Below are 19,991 nucleotides of genomic sequence, written 5' to 3' on the forward strand. Positions count from 1 at the left end.
ATTAGAACATGGAGAAAAATGTCATTTTCTGAAGGTGGGTAAAAAATTACCGGTAATGCCCCTTACCGGTTAATGCCCCTCTTGACCCTAAAATTTTAAGTTCTGAGTCTATTTTCTGAGATATTGAGACGATTTTTTTAATGAAAACACTTTTTAACAAAACCGAACTAAATAGCCAATACAAATTTCATTTTGGGACTTTCCTTCTAGGGGCTAGTGGAGCAAAAGGCCCCCCAAACACTAAAATTTTAAGTTCTGAGCCTATTTTCAGAGATATTGAGATGATTTTTTTATGAAAACTTTTTTCACAAAACCGAACTAAGTAGCCATTACAAATTTCATTTTGGGACTTTCCCTTAAAGGGGCTAGTGGAGCAAAAGACACCCCAAACACTAAAATTTTAAGTTCCGAGCCTATTTTCAGAGATATTGAGACAATTTTTTTAATGAAAACACTTTTTAACAAAACCGAACTAAGTAGCCAATACAAATTTCATTTTGGGACTTTCCTTCTAGGGGCTAGTGGAGCAAAAGGCCCCCCAAACACTAAAATTGTAAGTTCTGAGCCTATCTTTAGAGATATTGAGATGATTTTTTAAAATGAAAATATTTTTAACAAAACCGAACTAAGTAGCCATTACAAATTTCATTTTGGGACTTTCCTTCTAGGGGCTAGTTGAGCAAAAGACCCCCAAACACTAAAATTTTAAATTCTGGGCCTATTTTCAGAGATATTGAGATGATTTTTTAAAATGAAAATTTTTTTAACAAAACCGAACTAAGTAGCCATTACAAATTTTATTTTGGGACTTTCCTTCTAGGGGCTAGTTGAGCAAAAGAACCCCAAACACTAAAATTTTAAGTTCTGAGTCTATTTTCAGAGATATTGAGATGATTTTTTAATGAAAACATTTTTCACAAAACCGAATTAAGTAGCCATTACAAATTTCATTTTGGGACTTTCCCTTAAAGGGGCTAGTGGAGCAAAAGGCCCCCCAAGTACTAAAATTTTAAGTTCTGAGCCTATTTTCAGAGATATTGAGATGATTTTTTTTGAAAACATTTTTCACAAAACCGAACTAAGTAGCCATTACAAATTTCATTTTGGGACTTTCCTTCTATGGGCTAGTGGAGCAAAAGACCCCCAAAACACTGAAATTTTTAGTTCTGAGCCTATTCTTAAAGATATTGAGACGATTTTTTTTAATAAAACCATTTTTAACAAAACCAAACTAAGTCGCCAATACACATTTCATTTTGGGACTTTCCCTTAAAGGGGCTAGTGGAGGAAAAGACCCCCCAAACACTAAAATTTTAAGTTCTGAGCCTATTTTCAGAGATATTGAGATGAATTTTTTAATGAAAACATTTTTCACAAAACCGAACTAAGTAGCCATTACAAATTTCATTTTGGGACTTTCCCTTAAAGGGGCTAGTGGAGCAAAAGGCCCCCTAAACACTAAAATTTTAAGTTCTGAGCCTATTTTCCGAGATATTGAGATGATTTTTTTTTGAAAACATTTTTCATAAAACCGAACTAAGTAGCCATTACAAATTTCATTTTGGGACTTTCCTTCTATGGGCTAGTGGAGCAAAAGACCCCCAAAACACTGAAATTTTAAGTTCTGAGCCTATTTTTAAAGATATTGAGACGATTTTTTCTAATAAAACCATTTTTAACAAAGCCAAACTAAGTCGCCATTACAAATTTCATTTTGGGACTTTCCTTCTAGGGAATAGTGGAGCAAAAGACCCCAAAACACTAAAATTTTAAGTTCTGAGCCTACTTTCAGAATTAAGATGATTTTTTTAATGAAAATATTTTTAACAAAACCGAACTAAGTAGCCAATACAAATTTCATTTTGGAACTTTCCTTCTGGGGGCTAGTGGAGCAAAAGACCCCCAAACACTAAAATTTTATCTTCTGATTATTTATTTCAGTTATTTGAAAAAAAAATTTCATTAAAAAAAATCAGCCATAATATCTTTAAAAATAAGCTCAGAACTAAAAATTTTAGTGTTTGTGGGTCTTTTGCTCCACTAGTCCCTAGAAGGAAAGTCCCAAAATGAAATTTGTAATGGCTAGGTACTTAGTTTGGTTTCTTTAAAAATATTTTTATTAAAAAAAATCGTCTCAATATCCCTAAAAATAGGCTCAGAACTTAAAATTTAAGTGTTTTGGGGTCTTTTGCTCCACTAGTCCCTAGAAGGAAAGTCCCAAAATAAAATCTGTATTGGTTCCTTAATTCGGTTTTGTTAAAAATGTTTTCATTAAAAAAATCATCTCATATCTCAAAAAATAGGCTCAGAACTTAAAAATTTAGTGTTTGGGGGGTCTTTTGCTTGACTAGCCCCTAGAAGGAAAGTCCCAAAATGAAATTTGTAATGGCTACTTAGTTCGGTTTTGTTAAAAATATTTTCATTTTAAAAAATCATCTCAATATCTCTAAAAATAGGCTCAGAACTTCAAATTTTAGTGTTTGGGGGGCCTTTTGCTCCACTAGCCCCTAGAAGGAAAGTCCCAAAATGAAATTTGTATTGGCTACTTAGTTCGGTTTTGTTAAAAAGTGTTTTCATTACAAAAAATCGTCTCAATATCTCTGAAAATAGGCTCAGAATTTAAAATTTTAGTGTTTGGGGGGTCTTTTGCTTGACTAGCCCCTTTAAGGGAAAGTCCCAAAATGAAATTTGTAATGGCTACTTAGTTCGTTTTTGTGAAAAATATTTTCATTTTAAAAAATCATCTCAATATCTCTAAAAATAGGCTCAGAACTTAAAAGAGGACTATCCACGAACAAGAGCACGTGATTCTAAGTACCTTCCAGCATTGATCCTGAGTATTTTCTTTCAGAATATAATAGGTCACTATCAATAAATAATATATTGACGAGAAAATTTAAGTTTCACCACTTCAAGTTGAAGAAAAGTAAAAAGATGTCCACCATTTTTCGTTAAAATTCTATCAAACGTTTTGTTGAGTTCGGAGTGTCTTTAATTGTCCATGTTGTCAAATAATAAAAATAAAAAAGTCAAAAGCACATTTACTATATCTCATATGTATGTTTAAATTAATGCTAATATGGATTAATTTACAATCTATATAAAACGAGTATTCGCATATGTATCATCAAATATCCATTTTATTAAAAGAATTAGCTTCATAAAATTTTTCAAAATCAATTAAAATACCTAAAAAAAACATGGTGAAACATAAATTTTCTCGTCAATATATTGATAATATATGGTGTCCTATTATATTCTGAAAGAAAATACTTAGGATCAATGCTGGAAGGTACTTAGAATCATGTGCTCTCGTTCGTGGATAGTCCTCTTTTAGTGTTTGGGGGGCCTTTTGCTCCACTAGCCCTTAGAAGGAAAGTTCCAAAATGAAATTTGTATTGGCTACTTAGTTCGGTTTTGTTAAAAAGTGTTTTCATTAAAAAAATCGTCACAATATCTCTGAAAATAGGCTCAGAACTTAAAATTTTAGTGTTAGGGGGTCTTTTGCTCCACTAGCCCCTTTAAGGGAAAGTCCCAAAATTCAATTTTTAAAGTTTTACAGGTAGATCCAATCATATAAGAGCGCTTACAAAAAGAATTAGGTTGATAACTATTAAAACAAGCCCAAACGGCCAGGGCAAAATTTGGTACTGAATTTCATTTCCTATAACTGTACAAACTTCCCCCCCCCCCTTTTCTTCGAATATGTTTGTATAAAAATACTATAAATAGCTTGATATTGTTGACTTAAATAAATTATTATTATAGTACAATATTTTTCTGTGCTGATTTCTTCAATTTTTTTCTTGTTATGTACATATAAATTTTGTTAAATACAACAACACCCTTCGAATAGACTGTATGTAACGTTTAAAACTTAAAAGTGGGGTTGGGTTGAATTAGCCTTTTTTCTTACATAGTCGCAAACCAACACATTTATATATTTATTCTTTTCAGAACAGCACACAGCTCTATCCATCCGAACAGTTTCATCTGTATCCTCGGGAATGGTAAGTAAAACAACCCGTCCTATTCGCCATTGCCCCCTTACTTTCCAGAATACCTACTGTTTTCTTTAAAAATGTGAGAGGGGGGGGGGGTAGTCGACTCTTCCCTTTTAATTCAAGAAGAAAAAATTAAGAGGATTTTTACTAGGTGCGATTTCACTTGCTAGAGTTGGGGCACCTTCCCCATAAAATAAACCTACCATAAACCTATAGGAAGTAAGGGGAAACTTAAGCTTGACACCGACAGACAGACATCCCGTTAATTTTATATAATAATTTAATTTTCTTTTGTTTTCAGGGAACTTCGGACGATGATAATGTATTTTATGATGTTACTGACAAAAAGTAAGAATTTTACTCTTTTTAAAAGCGAAGCTTTTCTATAATTAGGGTCGGTCCGTCCGTACGTCCGTCCGTCCGAGATAGATAGCTTTTATTCGTTAATTTAGGCATGTTAGAATTGTCCTATCGATTTCAAACTTTGCATGATGATTCCTGTAGTAGTTGGGTACGATTTAGAAAGCGTAGCAACTCTATAATCATTACCAGAATGTCCGTACGTCCATTTTAAACATGTTGATTTTTCTACTTTTTTAACAACAAATTTTCAAGTGTTTTAATTATCCGTTTGATCTGATTTTTGGTATATTGATTCCTGGGACAACAAAGAACACTATTATAAGTGAAGCAACTCTATAATCAAGTCCAAAAATGTAAGTATGTTCATAAAATTTATCCTGTTTTTAAACAGTTTTTCAACAAATTTACCTACAATTTTGATTCGACATTTATACATTTATGTTCCGATTTTTAAGTTCAGATACTATACAAGTGTTAATGTCCGTTTGTCCTACCGTTTCAGTGCTTCGCTTTTATGGATGTTGTCATCCTTGTTTTGTAGGTAATTAAACTTTAAACCCAAGTGTGTTTTCGATTTTTTCATCCCCCATCCCCCTATAAATTCAAAAGTCTGAAAACTGACAATGGGGGCCAAACTAACAAATAGGTTGGAAAATATACGCCCCTGACAAGTATTTCTTTCCAGTATTGTACAGAAGAACCATATCGGTTCACCGGTTAGCGAGATTTTTCGGCTCAGACAGACACACACACATAGATCCTCTAACTTTATATAAGGATTAGGTATGTTAATTTGTTCTATTGGAACATATGCAAGCAATAATTTTTCTGAAATAGTAATTTTTAATATCACAAATAGAATTAATTTTGTGGCATAACTCTAAAGCAGTATTTTATTGTAGTTTATATTTTTTCCTTAAAGATATTCACTTTAAGTAACTCAACTATTTAATAACTTCATAGAATAACTGAAGTTTCATTCTTGATTTTGATTTCAGGATTGAACAATCTGTATTTTACTCTGCACCAGAGGATGTAGAAATGCAGATACCCGAACCTGCCAACTCAACTCTTACCCCTGAAAGGGGCAGAACTAGATCCAGGTAAAGCCAGGAGTGCAGTGACAGGACAATTGACGATAAATTATCCATTGTTCAAACTTTTCAACCAACAAATTATTCTAATTTTTGATGTGGGTAATTTCGTTATTAGCATTGGGGATGCCCTAGATGTATCAAGATTCAAGGTGCTGCTAAAAATAATTGAAAAATCCGCAAAAATTTATAAAACCTTCTTAGGACCAATAAGATGATTCACTGTAATATCAGTTCAGCGATTTGTGAGATTCTTTGGTACAGACAGACAAACATCCTGTTACTTTTATATGATGATCTTATTGTTTTCAGGAGGTCACGTAGAATATCTGGAATTCAGCCAGATAGAAACATACCAGTTGAGGAATTAGTCAAGACTCCTGCAAGAAAAGTTAAGGTAGGTTTTTTTTTAATGAAGATAAAGGTCTCAAAAATTGTCAGTCCAAGTTGGTTGTACTATTATTCAGGTAAGCTTTATATATATCTTGGGGTGGTTTTAAGCTATTTTCTGGACCCCTTTTTCTTTTTTAACAAACTAGCTGCGATATATTTAGCATCTCGTTGAGGGACGGCAGTATAATGGCCTAAAACCATTCCGATATCTATGGGAAGCTTTTTTTAAATGGATAACCTAATTTGTAAGTATTTGCAACATTTCAATGGTCAATAAAAATCCTTAGATACTAAGTACTTAAAATGATAGGATATTTTTGGAAAAAGTTAACAGCTTTCTGCGGATATTAAAATGAAAAATTATTACATTAAAGCTAGTTTTGTTAAACCTGAGGAGATGAAGGCTTGGGCTAACATAATGGTATTAATGAAATCCAGCGGATATTAATCGGTTTCGAAGCCATACTGGATAATATTTAAAATCTCTAAATGTATATTTTAGGAAAGATCTTTGTCTTCTACCCGCAGATCAACCATCAGATATTCTCCATCAGATTTTGAAGCTGAAAATCAGGACACAGGGTAAGTTCAACCTTTACACAAGTTTCATCTGAATAAAATCTAAAAAAATATTTAGTTGGTAGGTAATATTTTTGGGATTTTGGGTGGCAACGCTTCATAGTAAAAACGACCTTTTTATCAACCCCAAAATATGATTTCAGATTTATACCGCCTGTTGGCTATACCTTATTCCTGCATAAGTGCACTCATGTGATAATTGTTATTAATCGTAATATTAATGATGTTGGAATGGAATTGGTTTATTATAGTTCTTTATTTTTTGTTCATTGTTTCAATTACATTTGAAATGTTACATCGTTAGACATTACTGAGCTACTTATGGATATACCTATCTTTTCTAGTGTAAGTACACCTGTAAGGAACGGTGATACTCCGGCTAAAACCCCGCGAACAGCCAGAAAAATGTCAAAAGTGACCACGTTACCAGTTCTCAGCGAATCCAGTCCTTCTCATGAAGAAACAGGTAAAAAAAATTCCTTAGCGGATGCGCCACTAGCATTTAGGAGCTCTGTTGTGGAAGGGGAGGATAGGGGGACAGAAATATAGCCTGTAAATAGCCTTAAACCTCCTCCTGATCTATGCAAAGCTTCTCTTAAATGAAAAACTCATCAGTAGTTATTGAAATCTTGAGCTTCACATAAAAATAAACCGCCCTCATTTATTCAATAGGATCATGGACATTCAAGCATCCCCCTCCTAAAAAGGCTTGGACGTCATAAATAGTATATGAAGTTTTTTAATTCAAGTATGTCTCTACACAAATTCTTTTCTGACAGATTAAAACCAGTTCTGTTGAGTGAGTCATTCTAAAATACAATACAATACATGATTTTTAGTTTTACTTAGAACCAGTTTTAATCACACACACCCCCCCCCCTCCCCCCCCCTCTCGACAGAACTTCTATTTTAGGTCATGTTAGGTTTTAGGCTAGGGAGCGGAGCGCTGCGGCTAGGCAGTCAAGGGTGCCGAGCGCCGCGGCCAGAGTTGTTATTTCTGTCAGGAGTGGAGGGGGGGGGGGGGGGGGGTATAAAAATTTTCAAAATTGAAAAATATTTGATTTCTAAGGAGACAGGTATTACCCTAACTATATTTAGGTGGAGAAAGTAACAACGACGAGAAAATGTCAAATGAAAAAGAGGTACAAAAATTGTTAGTTATTGCATCTGATTTTAAACAGCTCTCCACTGATAGTAAAATGAAAAATTATAGGATCAATGTCTGTTTTTTGGCCCCGAGGGGAATGAAAGTGATTAGTTCAGTGATTTTTTTTATTTTCGTGGAAAATTGTCTATGATATGATACATAATTTTTTCATGGCTTAAAATCTGTTCTAATTCAGCGGATATTAATCGGATTTGAAGCCATACGTGCATAAAACTTAAAAACAAACCCTACTTACTTAACCCTACGAAGTGTAGTAAAATTGTAGCCAGTTTTTTTTTATCATTTTTCTTTAAAGGCTCCAGTGACCTCGCTAAGAAGGTCAACCAGAAAGTCCACAGTTCTTGAACCACAAAATATAACTCCTAAGGTTTGTTTGATTTTTAAGCATTTTTTGTCATGCCAGAAGTTTTTTTTTGCGGTTCCAGTGTTTAAAGATCCTTTAAATATCTAAGACTAAATTATTAATATTTTTCTCTAATCTTTTTTCTTTTCTTCCTCTCATTCTGTCTTTTTTGTATCGAATGTCCGTCTGTATCTGGTTTTTCGGTCCCTGAAATTTGATGTAATGATTTCCTGTGAGCAGTGTTGCGGATCCGCATTGATTGTATGCGGATCCAGATCCGACCGGATCAGGATCCTTGACAATAAAAATAAAATCACCAATTTTTTCAAAAGATATTTATTCTTTAATCTCGAAGTCAAAAATACTTTTAATTTTCAAGTCTGAACCTAAACCTTAAAGATTGGCTCTCATCAAGAGAATGTCTGAGATGATGTCCTCCTTTGTAAAATTTGTAAATTTGTAAGTGACTATTTTATATAAATTTAGGTAGATTTTTCCATAAATTTATACCCCAGAATCCGGATCCTTGGACTCAAAAAAATGCGGATCCTTGCGGATCCGGATCCTCAACACTTCCTGTGAGTATCTAGTCGATAATTGTCTGTCAATGGTGCAATAAAAATATAGATATAAATATATGTAAAAAGGTTTCTGATATAATATTTTTATTTTCGATTTAGCACAAATGAACGTCTCTTAATAACTTGTCCGTATGTCCATCCATGATTTTTTATTGTTTTTCGCTACTAATAAATCTTGTCATCCTTGTCTTTTTACACTGTTCTCGTTTTTTTTAGCAAAGAAAATCTACGAGAAAATCTAGTATTTCTGGCAAGCCCGAAATAGTTTCTTCAGAGGAAGAAGAAATAGAGATGTCGTCTTCTAGAACAAGAAAATCCACGAGAATCTCGGCTGTTCAACAAGTCATGGTAAGCAGAACAACTTAAAGTTATTTGGAGAAGGTGATATGTTCGAATATAGGCCCTAACTGCGTAACTAAGATATTATTGTTAATAGAATTAAAATGCCTTTGCAAATAAACAGGCGCAACATTAAAATTTTGAAAGGATAAATCTATTGGAACAACTATGAGAATTTATTTTGCCAGCGAAATTTAAAGATCAGGGATCGTAGGGATAAGGAAATGGGCGATAAATTGAAGCACATCCCCAATGATTACAAAATATAAATAAATATTATTAGTTGAAACGTTTAAGTTGGTTTAAACTAACTTATCAAGATTTACTAGTAAAAGTACCTAAATGTATTAGACTAATAACATCTTTCTAAAACTTAGGGTACGATAGAATTTACATTCCAAAAACACCTTCCTTCTTCCCTATTATGGATGTACACATCCTGGGAATAATGGCTTTAGTGACAGAAAAGCTGTGCTGATTTTCAAAACCCAATGTTATACTTTATGCATTAACAAGGACACGCCTGAGGTAGAGAGCGAAGCTGTAACCAAGCCCACACCCCGCAGAAGCAGACGTGGGTCTGCTCTGCCCCCCAAGCCTGAGGAGGAAATGTTTGAACCCACGCCCCGCCAACCAGAACGACGGGTTACAAAGTCAGAAACGTCTGCTGAAAAGAGTAAAGGTACTATTCGGTATTTTAAGTATCGCAGCTACTTTACACATAGGGAATGTCTGTCTCTCCTACATCTTCAAGAAAACTGTATTTGTAAAATTTACAAATGTCATCTAAAACAATAATATTAAAACATTACATTTAAAATAGGCCCGAAGATTTACAAAATAGGCCTTAGATTTACTTAATTGTTAGTTCAAACGGCTAGGTATTGTTTCATTGCTTTAATGTTAACTTGTTGTTGCTGCGCAACTTATGTACAAAATTGTTCTCATCATATGTGTAATTTTAGACATGCTACAAGCCGCTATCAACTTACCCTCTCCTGGATTATCCAAGACCGCATCGCCCCGTGCATCCCCAAGACCACGCATGGGAGTTCTGGTGTCATCTATTAGGAGGTCTTCGAGGTAAAGTTTGAATATTTTGTTGATGAACAATGAATTTTAGGCTACTAAAATCAGTAGCTGAAACAAATCTAACTTGACTTTACTTGGATCGTAATTCAATTGATATTCCCCAATTATAATAAACTAAAATATCAAAATCATATCAATATGTAAATCAAAATTATTGGTTGGAAAGTATTGACACTAATCTTGTTAATAATACTATAGGATTTCCAATATACACAGCCAAGTGAACAACGAAGAGAAAGAAATTCAACTCCAAATAACAGGAAAGTTTAATGTAGAGTTTGCTTGGGTGGTTTAGGCTATTTTTACCCCTAAAATTAAGTTCAGAGCCCCTTGAGTCTTAACACACCATGTGCAAAGTCAATAGTTACTTAACGAAGCTACTCTAAAATTGAAAATGTCCGTCTGCATGTTTGTCTCAATCAAGGGGGGGGGGGGGAAGTTCTGACACATTTGCGTAAACGGTGAGTATAGGCTTTATCTTTGGACTGAGAGGATAGGTTATTAGGGATAAAATCATTCTTATATGATGAATTTCCCCCAGATTTAAGATTTTTTGGATAGGCCTCCAGGTTCCGGAGCTCCAGGCCTCCAGGTGGTCTCTGTACAGTAGGTAATTTCAAAAAAAAAAATTTTGGTCGCGGTTCAAATACCTGTTCTATACATAAAAATAAGCAATACTATGAATTTTTTTGGTTCTATCTTGATTCTAAGTGGTAGAAGGTAAAATCAAGATTTTTCGAAAATACGCGAAGAATGAATCTTTAAACCTAAACATTAAGGTTATCGGTTACCGGTCTTTAGGCTGTCCTAAGAGCACTCTTGTGTCATTTTAGACTATAAGTTCAAACGGTAACTGCCTTTCATTTGCCTTGCCATTTCTAAAAAGATATAGAACACCTTTCTGGCCCATCTGTGGTCTGAGATCTGAAAAATTTGTCAAACGACAAATCCCTTTGTACTCTAAAGTCATGTATCGAGAACTGAAAAACATCAAAGTTTCAAACTAGTTTTTAAGACAATTACTCTAGAATTGGCGACAGATGAGGTAGAAAAATGTTCTTTAGCATTTTAAAAATGGCATTGGATTCTACTAGGAGGTACCATTTGAACATATATTCTGAAACGCCATGAAAGGTGGCATTAAAGTCGAGAACTGAAAATATTTTAAGATTCTTGGATTTTGGTATTTATTGGGTTAGTATATTGGCCATAGAATCAGTTATAGGTGTCCAAATCACTTCCAAAGGTGTTCTTGTTGTCAGGGTAATATGCTGGGTCAGATATGGTATGACCTCCCTGTAAGAGATAGAGTATGTCAGTTAGTATTTACTAAGACATTTATCCATAAGTATCTGTATTCCTTTTTTTAAAGATATTTCAATTTTGAAGCGTTTTACAGCAATTCTTACAAAAAAAACGAAATTGGCAAATTATTGCAAATTTTCATCAAACAAGGATGACAACAACCATAAAAGCGAAGCTCCAAACTGGTAGGACAAACGAACATAAACACTTATTGAGTGTCAGAATTGAATAAGCAGAATACAAATGTATAAGTTGAAAAAAATAGTACATTGTTGCAAAACTGCTTAAATACAGGATACTGTTTGAGGACATACTTAAATTTTTAGAACTTGATTAGAGACATGTTTTACTTATATAATTGTACCTTGTTGTAATAGGAATCAGTATTCCAAAAATCAGATGAAAAGGATATTTACATCATATAAAAATGGATATACGGACATTTTGGTAACATTTACAGAGTTGCTACGCTTCCAAAATCATACTTTACTGTTATATGAATCATTATGTCTAAATTAACTGTCTTGGAAAGATGGACAGTCGGACCGACCCTAATTTTTGCAAGACTTTTTCCCTTCTGGTGTAAGTTGGGTGAGAAATAGACTTTCAGCCCTTAAAGTTTTCTCTTTGTTATGATAATAGCTCTCTATAGACATATTAACAACAAAGATTGGTCTACTGTCTTTAGCTGTCCAGGCAGACCTGGTAGTCAAAACTTGGATTTTGAAGGCGAAGGTGAAGGTTACCCGTCTTCAGGGTACGAATTTTAGACTAGGCATCCTTTAATGTTATCTCCTACTCACAATATGACCTTTCTCAAACACCTTAAACACCATTCTAGCCCAACTCTAGCGGGATAAGAGCACCTGTGCCAGCAGGCAGGTTGAAAGATGGACTTTTCGAGCTCCATGGTTTCAATCCTTCAATGGAGCCTTGGTAACAAATTTTTTTAGATATCAGCTCACAGAAGGGCCAGAAAGACGCTCTTTAGCTTTTTAGAAATGGCAAGAAGAATGAAAGGCAGTTGCCATTTAAACTTATAGTCTAAAATTACTTTAAGTTGCCTTTAGGGCAGCCCAAAGACGGGTAACCAAGAACCTCGATGTTTTAGATAATTCGCGTATTGGCAAAAAAATGCAAAATCACCTTCTACCACTAAGAATGCTTCTAGAAAGCTAAAATTGCATATATAAGCTTATATTTATGCATAGAACAGGTATTTGTACCGCGACCTTTGATTTTCTTCATTTGGTTACATTATGAAATTACCTACTGTACAGGTAAAAATGAAAAAAAAAAATTTTTTTTGAAAGTTAAAAATCAACTTATAAAACAAAATATGCATATTTTTTCTTCAAATATGTGAATAATATTTAAAAAGATACATATTTTGTTTTATAAGTGGACCTGTAACTTAAATTTTTTTTTTTTTTTTCAATTTTACCTGTACAGAGACCACTTGGAGGCCTGGAGCTCCGGAACCTGGAGGCCTATCCAAAAAATCTTAAATCTGGGGGAAATTCATCATATAAGAATGATATTATCCCTAATAACCTATCCTCTCAGTCCAAAGATAAAGCCTATACTCACCGTTTACGCAAATGTGTCAGAACTTCCCCCCCCCCCCCCTCAGAGTTGATTTTCTCAGCCCTTGTGTAAGATAAATGTCCGACGTTAAAAAAATACTGCTTACTAACGTTGGCATCCTTGTTTTTACACCGTCTCAAAAATTCTATCGAACACTAACAAATATAGTTAAATGAATTAATAATTTTGTTTCAAAATAGCTACCAGTCAACAAGTTTAAAATGAATGTACTGTACGTACTTGTCATAAGATTTGTACTACAGTGTGTGTACATTAATTTGCAAATTAACACAGAAGAGATAACTGAGACGGTAGTAGAAAAGATTGAAGAGATTCCTGTTAAAAATGATACAACTGAAGACCATACAAACGTAGAAATGTCTGAAAATACTGAAAATGCAGGAAACGACGAAGAAAGAGATTTAGTAACACCTGTTAGGTCTTCCACAAGAAAATCTGGAGTTAGACCTATGGAAATTAATAATGAAGGTAAAAAATACTTGATTTTTTTTCTTTTTCACCAATAAGCAAAACTGGTATTCAATTTGTGATTTTCATCTTATTACTCTTTAAAATTTGTCTTTGTATAATACGATACATAACTTTTCAATATGGTTAAAACCCGATTCTTATCCATTGGATTTTGATTGGTTTCGAAGCCAAACTAGAAAATAATATGGTTTCTAAATTCTAAACAGTGTTCTTTGCCTGTACACGAAAGTACATACCTATCTGTTATCATTTCAAATACATGTTTTCATTAAAACAAGAATCAGCAGTTGCGCCTCAGCCGCGAATAAGCCTGAAATTTAAATCTACCTTTGTGCAAAAAAAAATATGAAAAGATAGATCGTCTGTTAATAACAGGTCTAGACATCCAGCTGAGACGAAGACCAAACTGCATTACTTTTGCACCACTTTTGACTTCATATTCTCCATCTCTTTTTTAGGGGTTTTCTTTCCCACTTCTCTCATCTTCATCATTTTATGACTTCACAAGAATCAAAAGTGACACAAAAGTGATGCAGTTTGGTCTTCGTCCTAGCTGAATTTTAAAGTTAAAATATGACTATTTGACCGAGACTTACATACGACTGTCGCGAAGTTGCCGAGCCTTTATTAAATTAATGATGTAATATTGTAGAATCAGAGCCTAACACAGAAGCTGGTGTGAATACACCCGAACCAACAAAACCCGACCAAGATTTTGTTTTCAAGACTCCCAACCTGAAATCTCTCATCAAACGTCCCAAATCAACAAGCAGAAAGTAGGGTTTTTTTTAGAGCTTTGCATCATTTTATTTTCGGAGAGGGAGGGATGGGACAATGTACTTTAAATTACCTGGTACCCAAAAGTTAATAATCACGTTTGATCTTATTCGTTTGCCCAAAAACTTTGGGTACTAGTATTCAATTTTGATTAGTTGGTTCTAAATGAAATAGTGTCCAAATGTTTCAACCAATATTTTAATCTACCGAAGGTTTTTTTTGTAATCTAATAATTTATTTTGTAGGCCCAGAGGAACACCCTCTCCTTACGTGGAGGAAAGGAGAAGTGTCAAGAGAAAATATTCACTCTCTGAAACTAAACCAAAGGTATTACTATTTTTTATAAAAGTTTTCGGTCATTTATATTTATATTTATTTGAATTTTAACAAGCTTAACAATATTTTGCTCATGGTTTAAATTGTATTTAAAACAAAGATCATCCATTAGTAGCGAATCATAGGAAAAATCATTATTTCACAAATGGTCATTTATAGGGCAGATGTTCGGTTGAAAATAATATGTACTCGCTTTTGTAGCATGGCCGACTTGATTGATTGATTGATTGATTGATTAGCCATAGTTTCTTAGGGTTTGGACCTAAGTAGTCATGGAGTAGGCTGAGACACTTTTGTCTAGCCACTGCACTAGGGCTATCAAGCTTCACGTTCAAGCACATTATGACTTGACCCGCTATCTCATGAGAGCTACTCATTATTACCTCACCCCTTGACGAGTATGGCAGTTGTCCCAAATTAAGTCACCGTAATGAATGACGCTCTCAGCAGAGGAGCTTGGGATAAGGGTAGTACTGATATTATGTACGTGATTATTGAGTATCCAAACTTGCTCAATAATACCCTTCTAACACAACCAGGGGAAGTTGCGTGATTATTATTACGAATGAGAAATTCGAGTCAACACACAGAGAATTGAACTCGAACTCTCACCACCGTAACTCAGTGTGTTACCACTGAGCTACGACAAATCGACTTAATTCTGAATGATAATTTTCACACACAAAAAATCTTGAATAAATGCTAAAAAATTTACGTTTCCCCCTACTGTTTTAACAGACCGACGTATATTTCGAATTATAGAATAGCTTCGCTATCCAGCCGTTATCGAGATCTAACAGACAGGCAGGCACATAAACATACTTTTACTTTTATTAAAGATAGCTTTGATAAAAAATATTTTATTTTAGTCTTCAATTTATTCAATGTTTGATGATATACCGGAGAGTGACAGTCCAGTTCATGAATTATTAGCTAAGGTAATATTTAAGTTTTACTAGCGGGTGCGCCCTTATTATTTAGGGGCTCTGTTTTCAAATGGGTATGAAGAAGGAAGAAAAATATCAGAAATACTTCAATCATTTTTTTTATGTGGAGCTACTTAAAACGTGTTAGTCGGTTTGAGTAGATTCGTAATTCGCTCGATTATATTGTACTTTCTATTGTTCTTGTTAATTTATATGTTATGAATTTATTCTCTTTTATTTTGGTGCTTTCCCTCAAATTGTCCACAGAGCACAGCATCCTTGTCCCCCTTAATTATTTTTAGTAAATTGGAAATGAGAATAGTTTCTTATATCTAATCCTAGCGGGAATATCATGTATCCGATATAACCTGTCCTAAAGTGAAACACTAACAAACAAAAAAATTCAAGTTAAGGGGGTAGTGTATAACTTGTTGAGCATCGCTTTAATCGATGTTATGATTCTTGTTCTGTTTAGAAATTCCGTTCGTCAGACCACGTGAGCAGCGAGGAGGTGGAGGAAATTCTGGCCCAATTTAGGGTCCAGCGGTTGTCGGATACTTTTACCAGGGATTTATATTTTCAGCGCAATATGATCAACCTAAATAGATCTGTGGTCGTATTTTTGTGTTGGAGGAAAAAAGTGCAACTTTTAAACATTAACAAAAATGTTGCATTTTTTACCTCCTGTTTACCATATATAATTTAAGGTATATGATAATTTTGCCAGAAGTATTAATGCCGTTGATTACACGAAGTTCATGGCACTAGGCAACGCCTGTTTTGGCCAATGCATTCTCCCTAACACCACTTGCTTTTACAAGGAATGGACGGACAGATAATGTGACCTATAGATTAGATGTTCTTATAAAAAGTTGCAATTGAAAATGATGTCAATAATTCTTAATCAATTTCGATGATCTATGATTTTTTTTTTTAAATAGAGCGCTGTAAAATAACAATTTTACTAGAATGGGCCAAGAGGAAGATGAACTAAATAAAAAGGAATGTTTTCATACAATAATTTTACATCTTTATTTTCCCGTATTTTTCATGTTGAATTATTTCCCTCATTTTTTAGACAATAAAAATTAATAATTTTACCCACAGTTTGTAAGCAAACGTGTTTATAAAACTTCTGGTTCCCCTATAATTTAAAGTCCTATGTCCCAATCCTCCCTGTATATTCCCCAACTATTACCTATTGTTTTTTCTAACAAATTTGAACTTAAGAAATAAAATTACTGCAATCAAAAATGAATTTAAATTATTGTATAAAACTGTAGGAGGCTTTGGAATCGACACAAGAATGTAATGAAACAAGAACAAACAACATCCAGGAGGAGCCAGCTGTTAATCATATTGAAAAGGCAAAACATCGATATGTTTCTCATATTCCCGGCTGATTTAAATTTCATTTCTGTGGCCCTTGATTAAAAGGGGGGGGGGGGGGAAGTTCTGACACTTTTGCGTAAACGGTGATTATAGGCTTTGTCTTTGGACTGAGAGGATAGGTTATTAGGGATAAAATCATTCTTATATGATGAATTTCCCCCAGATTTAAGATTATTTGGACAGGCCTCCAGGTTCCGGAGCTCCAGGCCTCCAGGTTGTCTCTCTACAGGTAAAAATGAAAAAAAAAATTTTTTTTTAAGAGTTAGATGTCAGCTTATGAGACAAAATATGTATGTTTTTTCTTCATATATGTGAATAACAATCAAAAAGAAGTATATTTTGTTTTATAAGTTAACTTCTAACTCTTCAAAAAAAAAATCTTATTTTTAATTTTTACCTGTACAGAGACCACCTGGAGGCCTGGAGCTCCGGAACCTGGAGGCCTATCCAAAAAATCTTAAATCTGGGGGAAATTCATCATATAAGAATGATTTTTATCCCTAATAGCCTATCCTCTCAGTCCAAAGACAAAGCCAATAATCACTGTTTACGCAAAAGTGTCAGAACTTCCCCCCCCCCCTTGTTTGGAAAGGGATAGATCCATTCGTTTGATTGGATAGATTAGATTGTGTTATTTGAGAATATGTGAAGAAGACTAAATAACTTTCTAAAAAGCTGTTTTAAAAACCATAATCTTATTTTTAGAGTCACTTCAAATAAAGTTTCTTTAATAAAAAGTCATGGTTATTTGAATGCTATAGCTTAATCCTTCCCATGGCACTATCCCTTCTTGAAATATCTGTAAATTGTAATTGCAAATAGGTGTGCAAAAATTATGAGAAAATGCGCTAAATTGGCCTTTTTAAAAAGATGTATTGCACGGTTCTTAAAATTTACACCATTTCAGATTTTAAAAAGTTAAAAACTAAGCAATGAAATCTGTCGATGTTTGTTGTCAGATGGACGTTGAGAAACCGGTTTGTGAGGAGGAGGACAAACCGATTCTGGTCATGGCTAAGGAAAGGCTAATCATGATTAATTTGCATCGTATTATAGACATTTATCCGCGGATAGAAATATGAAAATTTACATTTCTTTTTTGTTTGTATCGCTTAAACCTTAACAAATCCAGCGAAATACAAAAAAAATGGACAATCGTACAAAGTGAGTTGTAGAGCAGATATGCATTGTTATAAGAAAAGAAAATACAAGAAATCGCGAAACTTTTTTGCATACAATATGTAGATATTGGTCTTGTGTAGCATGACCGACGGACCAAGTAAATTACATGCTGGATGCTCATTTGTATAATAATTCTTCTCAAATGTATTTATAACTTTATATGATTGGTATTACAGGCAGTAGAGGGACAAGAAGAATCACAACACGATGTTCCTTACTTCAGAAACCTTCTAGGTATACTTATGCAATAATAGATATATTTTTCCAACCCCTTTACCCCATCCCTTCCCCTCCCACTAAATGAACGAAATGGCAAATAAATGAGGACATATTAGCATCTAAATTGACGAAAAATTTTTCCCTTTTTATGTTTTTTAAAAAATCCTCTAAATTTAATTGAAAAAATCTATTAATGCTAATATTATTGTCAGTATTAAATTGTAACTGAAGATTGCTTAATGCATGAAACATGATGTTTTACAAATAAACTTTTGTTCATTCTATGTGGACTATATATATCTCCATACTTATTAGTTCTAATAGTGTGTCGAGAACTCTGCATTTTCTCCGTTGCTGATGTATCTAAAATACATCTATTACGTGAGTATTCTCCTGGTTTTACAGTTGAGATCTTTTTACGTGGAAAATCAAAGCATAGAAACTAATATGCAAAAGTTTCATTTTAACCACTCCCTGAAGAACATTCCCTTGGGTAACAAGAAGCAGTATCAGTCTATCATCATCGCCAAGGTAGAAAGTTTTATTCAAAGAATGAGATGGAAGCTATTTGCTGTCAAAGAAAAACCAACCAACACCAACAACAACTATGGATTCAAAACTACCAACAGGGCTCCCCAGATGGACGAGCTGAAAGCCTTTGAGGAAGATAATTACAAGCTTATTACATCAATTGAATTCAGGCAAGTCAACAATGAATTCCAAACATCTTTACAAAGAACAATCAAAACAATTAAAGATTCTAAAGACATCATCATTGAATCTGATAAAACTGGAAACTTGTACACAGTACCTATTAATGAATATAAAACAATTCTGCATAACAATGTGACAAGTGAATACAAGAAAGCTGACGAATCTGATGTTGACAATGTAAATAAAGAAGCTGCTGAACTTACATCTACGTTAGGTATAGCTGATAGGGTTGATGAATACATAAAACAAGAAGCCTTTGTAACTGTTAAAGATCACAAACCGAATTTTCCTGACAGAAAGCAGTAGGGTAAAGCGGGGCGATCTCGGTTTTGAGGTGAAGTCGGTATTTTTTTGACCGCCTTCATTAAATGACATTTTTCTCCATGTTCTAATCGACTGACAGAAAAAAAACATAAAATCAAAAAAGTATAAAATGAAATTTTTGTGAGATGAATTTTTAGGGTACTTTTGGGTCTTAAAGTCGGACGACAAAAAAATTTTTTTTCGATTTTTTTGCTTCGGTCGGAAAAACGGTAAGTTGGACAAAAACTGGTAAGAGCTAGAGCTTAGACGTCTTCAGGGGACTTATTAAGAATCTAATAGGCTATCCATTTCCGTTTAAAACTTTAAAAAAGCTTGTATAGTCTTTTCTTAAATCGACTAAAAGTGAAGCGGGGCGAATTCGGTTTTTTCACTTTTTATACTAACTTTTTCAATTTTATATAAAAAAGTGAAATTTTCGAGAAAAAAAGTCAAATTTCTCATACTTAGAAAAAATTTATTTTTTTTTTGTAGAAAAAATTGTCCGATCTTCATATTTTTTTTGTGAATGCTCTTTATTACATTTAGCAACTTTAACCTTTAGGGCATGCTGTAATTAAATCAATATGTCATAGGTTTTTTGAAGCTGGAAAATCGACCACAGATTTTGCCAAACTTTTCTCTTTTTTTCAACTTGATTTTTTTAGGAAATTTTGCTAATAGAACTAATTTTTTTTGGCCAAATCTATTCAAAATTGCCTGAATTTTAAGGATCAGGCCTTTAAAGTCATAAAAAGTTATTTTTTCTAGTAGTATTTTTATGTTTTTTATCAAAAAAATTTTC

General features: G+C 33.7%; 1 protein-coding gene across 2 annotated transcripts in view; it reads left to right on the forward strand.

Moving 5' to 3' along the window:
* Positions 1 to 19,991, forward strand: part of LOC145334545 (uncharacterized) — a 47,667-nt gene that overhangs the window by 6,894 nt on the left and 20,782 nt on the right. For both annotated transcript variants that reach the window (XM_080180010.1, XM_080180012.1), the window contains exons 12-32: positions 3,958 to 4,010; positions 4,306 to 4,352; positions 5,366 to 5,470; positions 5,774 to 5,858; positions 6,357 to 6,436; positions 6,778 to 6,899; positions 7,532 to 7,575; positions 7,897 to 7,968; positions 8,742 to 8,873; positions 9,381 to 9,546; positions 9,830 to 9,947; positions 10,155 to 10,212; positions 13,139 to 13,337; positions 13,993 to 14,116; positions 14,363 to 14,444; positions 15,323 to 15,391; positions 15,855 to 15,944; positions 16,346 to 16,379; positions 16,661 to 16,746; positions 17,731 to 17,788; positions 18,128 to 18,187. In XM_080180010.1, the coding sequence (XP_080036136.1) occupies positions 3,958 to 4,010; positions 4,306 to 4,352; positions 5,366 to 5,470; positions 5,774 to 5,858; positions 6,357 to 6,436; positions 6,778 to 6,899; positions 7,532 to 7,575; positions 7,897 to 7,968; positions 8,742 to 8,873; positions 9,381 to 9,546; positions 9,830 to 9,947; positions 10,155 to 10,212; positions 13,139 to 13,337; positions 13,993 to 14,116; positions 14,363 to 14,444; positions 15,323 to 15,391; positions 15,855 to 15,944; positions 16,346 to 16,379; positions 16,661 to 16,746; positions 17,731 to 17,788; positions 18,128 to 18,187 (1,884 nt within the window). The remainder of the gene's footprint in view (positions 1 to 3,957; positions 4,011 to 4,305; positions 4,353 to 5,365; positions 5,471 to 5,773; positions 5,859 to 6,356; positions 6,437 to 6,777; positions 6,900 to 7,531; positions 7,576 to 7,896; positions 7,969 to 8,741; positions 8,874 to 9,380; positions 9,547 to 9,829; positions 9,948 to 10,154; positions 10,213 to 13,138; positions 13,338 to 13,992; positions 14,117 to 14,362; positions 14,445 to 15,322; positions 15,392 to 15,854; positions 15,945 to 16,345; positions 16,380 to 16,660; positions 16,747 to 17,730; positions 17,789 to 18,127; positions 18,188 to 19,991) is intronic.

Source organism: Acartia tonsa, chromosome 12 (assembly GCF_053477335.1).
Source record: "Acartia tonsa isolate MP-2025a chromosome 12, ASM5347733v1, whole genome shotgun sequence".
Taxonomy (NCBI): domain Eukaryota; kingdom Metazoa; phylum Arthropoda; class Copepoda; order Calanoida; family Acartiidae; genus Acartia; species Acartia tonsa.